The sequence below is a fragment of the Hemitrygon akajei genome, chromosome 14 (genome assembly GCF_048418815.1).
Source record: "Hemitrygon akajei chromosome 14, sHemAka1.3, whole genome shotgun sequence".
In the NCBI taxonomy this organism is placed as follows: Eukaryota; Metazoa; Chordata; class Chondrichthyes; order Myliobatiformes; family Dasyatidae; genus Hemitrygon; species Hemitrygon akajei.
The window spans coordinates 94,716,818-94,729,962 of record NC_133137.1 but is presented as its reverse complement, the minus strand read 5'-3'; the positions used below and the strand labels follow the sequence as shown (position 1 = coordinate 94,729,962).

At 41.1% G+C, this 13,145-nt stretch overlaps 1 protein-coding gene across 11 annotated transcripts in view; it reads left to right on the top strand.

The window, feature by feature from the left end:
- Nucleotides 1-13,145, top strand: part of LOC140738806 (SRSF protein kinase 2-like) — a 201,307-nt gene that overhangs the window by 180,377 nt on the left and 7,785 nt on the right. For 9 of the 11 annotated variants that reach the window (XM_073066665.1, XM_073066662.1, XM_073066666.1 and 6 more), the window contains 2 exons: nt 1,392-1,484; nt 2,049-2,141. In XM_073066665.1, the coding sequence (XP_072922766.1) occupies nt 1,392-1,484; nt 2,049-2,141 (186 nt within the window). The remainder of the gene's footprint in view (nt 1-1,391; nt 1,485-2,048; nt 2,142-13,145) is intronic. The other 2 variants (XM_073066663.1, XM_073066664.1) reach the window with 2 other exon arrangements.

Sequence of the window (13,145 nt, the reverse complement as noted above, 5' to 3'; positions counted from 1 at the left end):
TGTTCGTAATGGAAATAAAGTTCTGCAGCTTTTGGTAGGCACATAAAACAACTCTCACATTGTATTTGCGAAATCCTACACCTCTTTCAAATCATGCCTCATTCTCCTACATCCAGGAAATAAAGTCATAATCTATTTAATCTTTCCCTATAACTCAGATCCACAAGTCCCAGCAACATAAATTTTCTTTGTACACTTTCAATCTTATTGATATCTTTTTTGTAGGTATGTGACCAGAACAGCACACAAGTACTTCAAGTTAGGCTAAACCAACGTCTTGTACAAATTCAACATAACATCACAACTCCTCTACTCAGTACTTTGATTTATGAAGGCCAATCTGCCAAAAGCTCTCTTTACAACTCTACTTGTGATGCCACTTTCAAGGAATTGTGGATCTGTATTCCCAGATCCCTCTGTTTTACCGCACTCCTCAGTGCCCTGCCGTTTAAGGTGCAAGTCCTATCCTGGTTTTCTCCTTTGTCCTCCCAAAGTGTGACACCTCATACAATATGCAATAAATTCCATCTGCCATTTTTGGCCCATTTTTCTATCAGGTCCAGATTCTACTGCAAGATTTGATGGCCTTCCTTGCTGTCTACTACGCCCACAATTTTTGTGTCATCCTCAAATTTACTAATTCAGTTTACCAGGTTAGCATTCAGATTGTTCATATAGATGACAAACAACAATGGACAACATTGTGGTTAGAACATCAAGATACTAATACAAGGAAGTAAATACCATAGCTACAGTCTGTTTTAGAAAAAGTTGGATGCAAATAGGAAATTTAAATGGAAAATTATGCTGTTTATTTTAGATGAAGAAGAGTAGGAGGCTTGGGTGGACTTTTAAAAACGTGTCTTATAGAAATGCTTAACTTTTCCCATAAAAATAATCAAAGAAAACCTGTTGTACAGTAGTTTATTTTAAAATGGATCGCATTGCACATCAGACCAAGTTGTTTCAATTGTCATTCTTAAAGCACTCTCTATGTTGGCAAAGTAAATTTACATTTGAGTATTGAAAATACTTCTACCTTAAGCACCATTGTTTGCTTAATTTGGTGGTATTTTATTTAAAATATTGTATTTTTGACTTGATTTCTCTTCAGATGATGTAAATGATCACCTCTGTGTTGCAACCTTTTCTTTTCCATGCCTATTAGACTCCCTTGTAGTAACTCCATAGACATAATGTTTTGTAATTTTTACAGCAAATCTTGATGCTGCATCCAACTCTAACATAAAACCTCGCAGGGATTGCTGCAAACATGAGTGGTTAGATCTGTTTTTCAAATTTACTAATTCTAGTTTCTTTTCCTCTCTATGTCCCACCCCTTTTCTTCCCTGCCTTACCCACTCCTGGTTCCCTTTTTCTCTTCCTCATAGACCACATAGCACACATCATAGAGCTGCTAGGCAATATCCCAAGACACTTTGCTCTTTCTGGGAAATATTCTCGGGAATTCTTCAATCGCAGAGGTAGTACCTCTTCTCTTTGAAAGGTCCTGTAACGCAGACAGAAGTGAAGAGAATTTTCCATGGCTACTGAATACAATGTTTATCCAGCCCACTAACTAAAACAAATGCTTGTTATGAACAGTGGGAGTAGCAAGAATTAATTTCCTTCCATTGAAAACAAATACAATGGAATTTAAAGTTGATTTGTTGCAGGCTGGTTATTTCCTAACTTATGATCTGCTTTCACCATTGTATGTGCACAGTGGTATGAATGATAGGGGCAGACATGGCGAAATGAGATGAATAGTGATTGGTAATGTTGTCTCATTTTAAAAAATCTTTTGAATTCAAATATTTTATAAAAATATATTACTTATCAGCATTTTCTAGAAATGCTGAAGTCCAAAAAAAATTAAAACAAAAATGGGTTCCCTTAAATATTAAAGTTTTACACACAAGTTATTATGTGGCTGCTTCAGTGTCAAGGAGGAAACACTCTTGTCTGTACCAGGACTAGTATCACATGATGCATGCATTGTACTGATTAAACTGTTTTTGTTTTGCTGGCAATATTCTTCAATACAGATCACATAGCTTTGATCATTGAACTGCTGGGGAAAATCCCTCGAAAGTTCGCAATGTCTGGAAAGTATTCCAAGGAGTTTTTCACCAAAAAAGGTAACAATAGTTCTGAAGTGCTGACTCAAGTACATTAAATGTTCAGAGGTAATTTGCTGGGAGAGAATATAAAATTGTACTTGTCAATTTTTGGTCACATATGTTAGTTGTGATTAATGACAGAGAAAAGTATTCTACAAGAAGCTGAAGGATACTAATGAAGTTATTGATTCCACATTTCTTAGAGAGTGGCAAAAATTGAATGATTAAAGCAGTGTGCCTTTCACGCTTTTTTCAGTTACAGTACACAGGCTTTTCTTGTCTAAAAATTAAATCAGATTTAAGAAGTTTCTAGAAGTGGATGTGCCTTATCAGTATATTAGGAACAATATTTACATGCAAGGGTGGTCAGTTTTCCCAATAAATTTTAAATATAGTTCAGAGAGGTGATACAAGAACACCTTAAAATTGCTGAAACTTACACTTGGCCTTAATGTTGTTTTGGAAGTTTATTGTAAAATGTTTGCTGCATTGCTTACTTTTAGTCTATTTAAAAATAAATCATGTAAGATTTTAATGAAGTCTCTTTGGCATATATATTACATGCCTAACTTATAAGTATATATTAATCTATGTAGGTATAGATTACATATTTATAAGTAAAGCTTCTTACAATTTTATAAGTAACCAGAATAAGAAAGAACTTGTTAATTGAACTTCAGCAAAGATTATGTTTTGATAACTGTGGTACAGCTCTCTGTTAGTACTGAGCAAGATTCTGCCATATTAAGTACATCTAAAAGATACCTGTTAAAAATCTGAAATAGCCAAAGAATGATGTAATTATTCAGCAGCTGAGGCACAATCTTTGGAGACAGAAATGGATTTAATTCTTTAGGCCAGTGGCTTCAAGAGAACAGGAAAACTGGGAAAAATAATTTGTTTTAGGCTGCAGAGAGGGTGAAATTGGAAAGGACAGAGTTGTCCAGCTGGATATCCTTTGTTCTTCCTGCATGTTTTGTGTTTTTTTTTATCAGTCAGCTCTACTGTGTTCAACATACTTGATTCTCATAACATTTCTCACTCATTTGTATTATCATGTTCTAACTGCTGCTATTAATTCATTAACCATTACTTACCCTTTGGCTGCATTGGCCTTACAATATTCCCCTTATTCTATCTATTATTCATCCTTCTTTTCTGCAAATTAAAACTAACTTGTTAAACTTCTCTTTCACAGTTGATAAGGGACTTTGATGTGAAATATTAACTCAGTTTCTCTATGTAGATGTTGCCTGACCTGCTGGGTGCAGGTATTTTCTGTTTTCATTTCAGATTATCAGCATCTGAACATTTTTTATTTCTGTTTCACAATTTTTGCACCTCCAGACATAAAACTTAAATAAGGTGCAAAATATTTGCATAGCTAAAAAAGAAACATTTTTAAGTTAAAATAAAAATAATAATACTGTTTTTTGAGTAACTAAAGTTGTATCTGAAGCATCCAATGAGAAAGGACATTTATCCCTATATCTTGTTTCTTTCATGTTTCCTGCACATATACAGAATCTCAATTGCTGATTTGTCAGGCTCTCTGGATTTGCCTTCGTTGAGGCAAAGCCTTGATTTTGTTGTTCTTTATTAGCAGGAATTTTCTTTGTCTGATGGTAATTGTACAAAATTATTGGAGCTTAGTGTTGTTGGAAAGGCACTTTAAGGAGCATTGCCATGAAAAGGGCATTGCCCATAAGTTGTAACAAAAAAAAAGTGTGGCAAACGGTAAATGTATGTGTAATTTTAGACCAGACATTTTGAATTGCTTCTTTTTAAAATTGTCTGAGAACCAACACAATGATCTATTCTGTAGAATAACTAAAAATAATATAACTTGGAGACCATAGCAGACAAGTTGCAACAAGAATATTAGTACTCTGTGCCTGGATATAGGTAGGTTGAGTGGGTGAAAACTTAGGAAATGGAATTTAATGTGAGAAAGTGTGAGATCATTCAGACAAGAGGAAACAATTAAGGGGGACCTAAAGGCAAAGACTGTAAATGATCAAAGTAGAGGAGAGTCCAGATGTTCTTGTGAAAATTCATAAATAAGCTCAAAGATACACATTGTATTGAAAGGACATGCAGGCAGGCAGAAGGGGTGGGGGTGACTGTTGATTCAAGATGAAATCAAATCCTTACGAAAAAGGGATGAAGGATCAGAAAATATAGAATCCTTGTGGTAGAGTTAAGAAACTGCAAGGGTAAAAATACCCTGATGGAAATGATATACAAGTCTCTAAACAGTAGCCAGGATGCGAGATACAAATTTCAGTGAGAGATAGAAAAGAGATTTAAAAAGGGCAATGTTATGATGGTCATGGGGGATTTCAAAATGCAGATATATTGGGTAAATCAGGCTGGTACTGGATCCCAAGAGAAGGAATTTGCAGAATGCCCACTAGGGAAAAGGCAATTCTGATTAGTATTGTAAAATAAACCAGATTTGATTAAGAAGCTTAAAGTAAAGTAAACTCTTAGGAGGTAGTGGTCATTAATGTGATAGAATGCAACCTGCAGTTTGAAAGGGAGACGATAAAATCAAATGTATTGGTATTGCAGTTGAGTAACGACACTATTCTTGGTTGGTGCAGCTGTAACGAAACCCAATTTCCCTCGGGATCAATAAAGTCTGTCTGTGTGTCTGTAAAGATAACTACAGAGACACAAGAGGAGCAGGCCAAAGTTGATTGGAAGGTACACTAGCAGGGATGATGCTGGAGCAGCAATGGCTGGTGTTTCTGGGTATAATTTGGAAAACACAGGATTGGTTTATCTTGAAGCATCCTAAAGGAAGGATAAGACAACTGTGGCTGACAAGGGAGGTCAAAGTCAGCATTAAAGCAAAGGAGAAGGCATACAGTAGAGCAGTAACGTGTGGAAAGTTAGAGGATTGGAAAGCTTTTAAAAATCAATGGAAGGCAACTAAAAGAACAAAGAGAAAAGGTGAGATATGAAGGGAAGCAAGCCAGTAATATAAATGAGGATACTTTTAAGTATTTTCAGATACATGAAGAGTAAAAGAGGGACAAGAATTGACATTGAGCCGCTGGAAAATGGCACCAGAGGGCTGGTAATGGGAACAAGAAAATGGTGGAGAGACTACAAACAAGAGAGAATCTGCAGATGCTGGAAATCCAAGCAACACTCACAAAATACTGAGGAACTCAGCAGGCCAGGGGCATCTATGGGGAAACAAATGCAGTTGACAGTTCGGGCTGAGACCCTTCTGCAGGATGGATGTAAAAAAGATGAGTAGAGACATAAGAACCATAAGAAATAGGAGAAGGAGCAGGAGTAGCCTGCACCGCCATTCAATAGGATCATGGCTGATCTGGCTGTGGACTCATCTCCATATACCTGCCTTTTCCCCATAACCCTTAATTCCCCTAAAATGCAAAAATCTATCCATCCTTGTCTTAACTATATTTACTGAGGTAGCCTGGTGGAAAATTCCACAGAATCACCACTCTCTGAGAAAAGCAGTTCCTCCTTAACTCTGTTCTAAATCTACACCCCGAATCTTGACACTATGCCCCCTAGTTCTAGTCTCACCTACCAGTGGAAACAACTTTCCTGCCTCTATCTTATCTATCCGTTTTGTAATTTTATATGTTTCTATAAGATCTCCTCTCATTTTTCTGAATTCCAGTGAGTGCAGTCCCAGGTGACTCAATCTCTCCTCATCTCTGGAATCAACCTGGTGAACCTCCTCTGCACCAGCTCCAAAGCCAGTATATCCTTCCTCAAGTAAGGAGACCAGAACTGCATGCAGTACTCCAGATGCAGCCTCACCAGTACCCTGCACAATTGCAGCATAACTTCCCTGCTCTTAAATTCAATCCCTCTAGCAATGAAGGCCAACATTCCATCTTCTTGATAGCCTGCTGCACCTGCAACCAATCTTTTGTGATTCATGGACAAGCACTCCCAAGTCCCTCTGCACAGTAGCACGCTGCAGTGTTTTCCAATTAAATAATAATCTGCTTTTTCATTTTTCCTTCCAAAGTGGATGACTTTGCATTTACCAACATTGTATTCCATCTGCCAGACCCTTGCCTACTCATTTCCCTATCTGTATTTCTCTTCAATCTTTGTATCTTCTGCACAATTTGCTTTTCCACTCAATTTAGAATCATCAGCAAACTTGGGTACACTAAACTTGGTCCCCTCTTCCAGATCGTTAATGTATATTGTGAATGGTTGCGGGCCCAGCACCAACTCCTGTGGCACACCGCTCACCGCTGATTGTCAGCCAGAGGAACACCCATGTATCCCAACTCTCTGCTTTCTATTAGTTAACCAATCCTCTATCCATGCTAATACATCACCCCCAAAGGAGACCCTGGATTGACATATCAGAATGGGAATGGGAAGTGTAATTAAAATGGATGGCCACTGGGAAATCCTGCTTCTTCTGGTGGACTGAGCACAGGCACTCACTCGCAGCGACGCCTGCCTTTTGATTGGCTATGTGGAATAGTCCATATTCCAAACCTACACTGGTGTCCATCCCCCACTATTCCTATGCTTCATCGATGACTGGATTGATGCTGCTTTCTGCACCCATGCTGAGCTTGTTGCCTTCATCAACTTTGCCTCCAACTTCCCTGCCCTCAAATTTACCTGATCCATATTCCGACACCTCCCTCCCCTTTCTCAATCTCATTTAGCTATTGATGTCTTTAATAAACATACAGACTCACAGCTACCTGAACTAATACCACTTCTCACCTTGTTACGTTTAAAAACTCTCCTTCTCCCAATTCCTCCGTCTCCACCACATCTGCTCGCAGGATGAGGCTTTTCATTCTAGAACGAAGGAGATGCCCTCCTTTTTTCCAAAGAAAGGGGCTTCCCTTCCTCCACCATCAATGCTGCCCTCAACTGCATCTCTTCCATTTCATACATATCTGCTCTTACCCCAACATCCTACCACCCTGCCAGCCTTAGCGTCCAGCACATAATTCTCCAGATCTTCTGCCATGTCCATTGGGATCAATCTCACCACCAAGCACATCTTTCTCCCCCACTCCCCACTTTCTGTTTTTCGCAGAGATTGTTTCCTGCTTGACTCCCTTGCCCATTTGTCTCTCCCCACTGATCTCCCTCCTAGCACTTACCCTTGCAAGCAGAACAAGTGCTATATGTGCCCCTACACCACCTCCCTCACTACCTACCATTCAGGGCCCCCGACTGGTGCTTTCAGGTGAGGTGACACTTCACATGTGAGTCTGTTAGGGTCATATACTGTGTCCAGTGCTCCCGATGTGGCCTGCTGTATATCAGTGAGACCCGACATAGATTGAAAGACTGCTTCGCTGAGCACCTATGCTCCATCTGCCAGAAGAAGCAAAATCTCCCAGTGGCCACACATTTTAATTCCACTTCCCATTCCCATTAGTGTGTTGGCATGTGGCCAAGTGGTTAAGGCTTTGGGCTAGTGATCTGAAGGTCATTAGTTCGAGCCTCAGCCAAGGCAGTGTGTGTCCTTGAGCAAGGCACTTAACCACACACTGCTCCTGCACGTTTATAGCCCAGTGGCGGCAGTTGGTGCAGTATGGACAAGACAAGAGAAGACAGTCCATGGCCTCCTCTACTGTCGTGATGAGGCCAGACTCAGCTTGGAAGAACAACACCTTGTATTGCTTTTGAGTAGCCACTCACCTGATGGCATGAACATTGACTTTTCGAACTTCTGATAATGCCACTCCACCCCCCCCCCACTTCACTAGTCACCATCCCTTTTTCCTCACCTTATCTCTTTGCCTGCCCATCACCTCCCTCTGGTGCTCCTCCCTTTTCTTTCTTCCATGGCCTTCTGTCCCCATCTATCAGACTCCCCATTCTCCAACCCTGTATCACTTTTACCAATCAACTTCCCAGCTATTTACTTAATCCCTCCCCCTTCAGGTTTCACTTATAACCTTGTGTTTCTCTCTCCTCTCCCCCACCTTTAAAATCTACACATCCTTTTTTTCTCCAGTCCTGCTGAAGGGTCTTGACCCGAAACGCCGACAATACTTTTTTTCATAGATGCTGTCGGGCCTGCTGAGTTCCTCCAGCAATTTGTGTGTGTTGCAGTGGACAAACTGACTAAGTATTTTGCATCTTCATGTGGAAGACACCAGCAGCATGTCAGAAGTTTGAGAGTGTCAGGGGCTAAAAGATAGTATGATCTTTTGTCTATTTAAGATCTATTGTCTATAGTAAGATCTATTTCTAAGGAGAAGCTGATTGGGAGTTGAAAGATCTGAAGGTATTCAAATTTGAATTTGAATTTATTTAAATATTATGTCTACCCCACAACGTGAGGGAGTAAAAATCTTTGCATTATGACTTTGTTGCAGTGTACAGGTTGGTGAATTTTTAAGTCTAACAGCTTGCTTTAAGTAACTCGGCATTCCCATCACCAAGGATGTCATGTGGTCTGTACATTCTGACTGTGTTGTGAATAAGGCACAACAACACCTTTCACCTTAGATGGTTGAAGAAGTTTGGTGTGGGCCCCCAAATCCCAAGAACTTTCTATGAGGGCACAGTTGAGAGCATCCTGAATAGCTGCATCACTGTCTAGTATGGGAACTGTACTTCCTTCAATTGCAGGACTCTGCAGAGAATGGTGTGAACAGCCCAGCGTATCTGTATATGTGAGCTTCAGGACATTTACAAAGACAGGTGTGAAAAAAAAGGGCCAAAGGATCATTGGAGACCCGAGTCACCCCAACCACAAACTACCATCTGTGAAACGGTACCACAGCACAAAAGCCAGGACCAACAGGCTCCGGGGACAGCTTCTTCCACCAGGCCATCAGACTGATTAATTCATGCTGATACAATTGTATTTCTGTGTTACATTGACTGTCCTGTTGTACATACCATTTATTACAATTTACTATAAATTGCACATTTAGTTGGAGACATAACGTAAAGATTTTTATTCGTGTGTGAAGGATGTAAGTAATAAAGTCAATTCAATTCAAATCAGTTGTCAAAAGAAGCTGTCTTGTAGCCTGTTGGTCCTGGCTTTAATGCTGCGGTACCGTTTGCCAGCTGAAACAGTTTATAGTTGGGGTGACTGGTGTCCCTGATGATCTTCTAGGCCTTCACAGATGCGCTGGGCTGTCCTTACCACTCTCTGCAGTGCCCAGCAGTCAAGGTTGGTGTAGTTCCTGTACCAGTTGGTGATGCACCTAGTCAGTATGCTCTCAATGGTGCCCCTGTAGAAGGTCTTGAGGACCTGAGGTGGAAGAGACACTGTTGGTGTTTTTTTTCTTGCCACGGCTGTTGTGTACAGTCCTGGTGAGATGTGTATACTGAGGAACTTCAAACTACTCACCCTGTCAACTGTAGTCTTATTGATGTTGATTGGGGTGAGTTTGTCTCCGTTTCTCCTGTAATCCACGATCATCTTTTTTGTTTTTTGGATACTGTACATTCTGGCTGTGCTATTTTGAGAGGTTGTTATTTTGCGAGCCCATCCTTACATCTGTCAGAGATCCATTAGGAAGTCTGGGATCCAGCTGCACCAGGCAGGGCACAGGCTGAGGTATCTCAGCTTCCTGTCAAGCTTGGTGGGAATTATGGTGATGATTGCTGAACTGTAGTCCAGGAACAGCATTTTAACATGTGCATCCCTCTTCTCCAGGTAGTGAGGACAGTGTGTAGTGCTGTGGCTATGGTATCATTGGTAGACTAGTTCTGTCGGTACGTGAATTGTAGGGCATCCAATGTGGGTGCTAGCATGCTGCAGATGTATTCCTTGACCAGCCTCTCAAAGCATTTGCATAATGATGTGCATGCAAGAGGGCGCCAATCGTTCAGGCATGCTACTTTCTGGAATAATTCCAAAATCTAGTGGATTCTTGAAAGATCACTACTAATGCCTCTTCAATCCCTTGAGCTACCTTGGTTTTCTTAGGTACAGGGACAATGATGGATGATTTGAAACGGGGGCACTACGCACTGGGAGATGGAGTGATTACAAATGTAAACAAACACATCAGACAGCTGTTCTGCACACACTGGAGCAGATGGACTGCACCCCAGGATTCTGAAGGAGGTAGCTCAAGAGATTGTGAAGGCATTAGTAGTGATCTTTCAAGGATCTACTAGATTCTGGAATTATTCTGGAGGACTGGTAAATTACACATGTCTCCACTCGTTAAGAAGGGAGAGAGGCAAAAGACAGAATATTATCTTAATATTAGACTTCAGTGGTTGAGGAGATGATAGAGTCCATTATTGAGGATGAGGTTTTGGGATACTTTGATGCACACAATAAAATAGGTCAAAGTCAGCATTGTTTCCTTAAGAGGAAGTCTTTCCCGGCAAATCTGTTGGAACTCTTTGAGGAAATAACAGGCAGGATAGACAAGGGAGAGACAGTGGATATTTACTTGGATTTTCAGAAGGCCTTTGACAAAGTGCTGCATATAAGGCTACAAAACAAGGTAAGAGCTTATGTTATTACATGGTCAGAAGACTGACTGACTACCAGAAGGCAAAGATTGGGAATAAAGGGGGTCATTTTGGCTGCCAGTGACCAGTGGTGTTTCACAGGGGTTCTGTTGGTCCACTACTTTTCACATTATATGTTAATGACCTGGATGATGGAATTGATGGCCTTGTCAAGTTTGCAGATGATACAAATATAAATGGAGGGGCAGGTAGTGTTGAGGAAGCAGGGAGACTACAGGAGGCCTTGGATCATTAGAATGGGCAAGGAAGTGGCACATGGAATACAGTGGCAAGGAAGTGTGTGGTCATGTAAATAAATCTGATAAAGGCATAGGCTATTTTCTAAACTGGAAGAGAATTCAGAAATAGTAAGTACAAAGGGACTAGGGAGTCCTTGTGCAGGATTCCTTAGAGGTTAATGTGCAGGTTGAGACAAAGACAAATGCAATGTTAGTATTGCATTTGTAAGCAAAAATGTAATGCTGAGATTTTATAAGGCATTAGTCAGACAACATTTTGAGTGGTTTTAGGCCCCATATCTAAGGAAGGATATGCTGGTATTGGAGAGGATCCAGAGGAGATTGATGAGAATGATCCCTAGATTCAAAAAGTTAACATATGAGGAACAGTTGATGGGTCTGAGCTAAGATGCTGGAGTTTAGGAGAATGAGAGGTGATTTCATTAAAACTATTGAATATTGAAAGGCTTAATGGGTGCAGAGGGTGTTATATAATAGTGGGACTGTCCAGGTCAGAGGGCAGAGATTCAGAATAGAAAGACATCTCTTGAGAGCTTAGCTGAGGAGGAATTTCTTTAGCTAGAGGATGATGAATCTGAGGAATTCATTGCAACACACACTAAATACTGGAGGAACTCAGCATCTATGAAAATGAATAAGCAGTCGAATATTTCAAGCCAAGATCCTTCAACAGGACTTCATGAAAAGGGGTAAGACATCAGAAAAATAGGTGGAGATGGGTGGTAACGAGGACAAGCTAGAAGGTGATAGGTGAAGCCAGGTGGGTGGGAAAGGTGAATGGCTGGAGGAGTCTGATAGGAGAGTGGACTATGTGAGAAACAGAAGGAAGGCATCAGAGGGAGGTGACCGGCAGGTGAGGAGAAGAGAAAAAAAAATTACCAGAAAAAGAAATCAATATTCATGCCATCTGATTGGAAGCAACCTGGATGGAATATTAAGTGTTGTTCCTCCACCCTGAGAGTAACCTCATTATGCAGAAGAGGAGGAGACCATGGATCAACATGTTGGAATGAGAATGGGGATTGGAATTAAAATGGTTGGCCAGCTAGAAATTCCGTTTTTGGGATGGAGCAGAGGTGCTTGACAAGCGGTCCCCCATTTTATGCCATTGGGAGCACCAGATATAATAGATAGCTCCAACAGATTTGTAGGTGAAGTGTTGCTTCACTTGGAAGGCCTGTTTGGGACCTGAATGGACATGGGGTAAGAGGTGAATGCCCAGGTGTAGCATTGCTCTGGCTTGCAGGTATATGTGCCAGGAGGGAGAATAGTGGGGAAAGATGAATAGATAAAGGAATAACAGAGGGAGATCCCTGTGGAAAATGGAGAGTGGTGGGTGGGTAAGAGGTAAAGATGTGTCTGGTGGTAAGTTCCCACTGAAGATGGCAGAAGTTGTGGAGAATGATGTGTTGGACCAAGGTATGGACAAGGGAAGCACAGGAGCGCCTATAGGACTGCTTTGAATCGGTAGACTGGACTGTATTCAGGAATTCATCTTCGAACCTGGGTGGCTATGCTGCAGTTCTTACCGACTTCATTAAAACCTGTGTGGATGAGTTTGTGCCCACAAAGACTTACTGTACATCCCCAAACCAAAAGCTGTGGATGAACCAGGAGGTATGTCGTCTCTGAAGGCTAGATCTGTGGTGTTCAAGTCTGGCAATCCAGGACTGTATCAGAAAACCAGGTAAGATTTGCGGAGGGCTATTTCAAGGGTGAAGAGACAATTTCAAATGAGTTGGAGACGACCTCAAATGTACAGCAACTCAGGCAGGGTCTGCAAGACATTACTTCCTACAAAGCGAAACCCAATAGCATTGAATGGCAGTGATGCTTCACTACCAGATGAACTCAATGCCTTCTATGCACACTTTGAAAGGGAGAACACAACTACAGCTGTGAAGATCCCTGCTGCACCTGATGACCCTGTGATCTCCGTCTCACAGGCTGATGTTAGGCTGTCTTTAAAGAGAGTGAACCCTCTCAAGGTGGAAGGTCCTGATGGAGTACCTGGTAAGGCTCTGAAAACCTGTGCCAACTAACTAGTGGGGAGTATTCAAGAACACTTTGAACCTCTCACTGCAACGGGCAGAATTTCCCACTTGCTTCAAAAAGGCACCAATTATACCAGTGCCTAAGAAGAATAATGTGGGCTGCCTTAATGACTATTGCCCGGTAGCACTCACATCGACAATGATGAAATGCCTTGAGAGGTTGATCATAACTAGACTGAATTCCTGCCTCAGCAAGGACCTGGACCCATTGCAATTTGCCTATTGCCACAATAGGT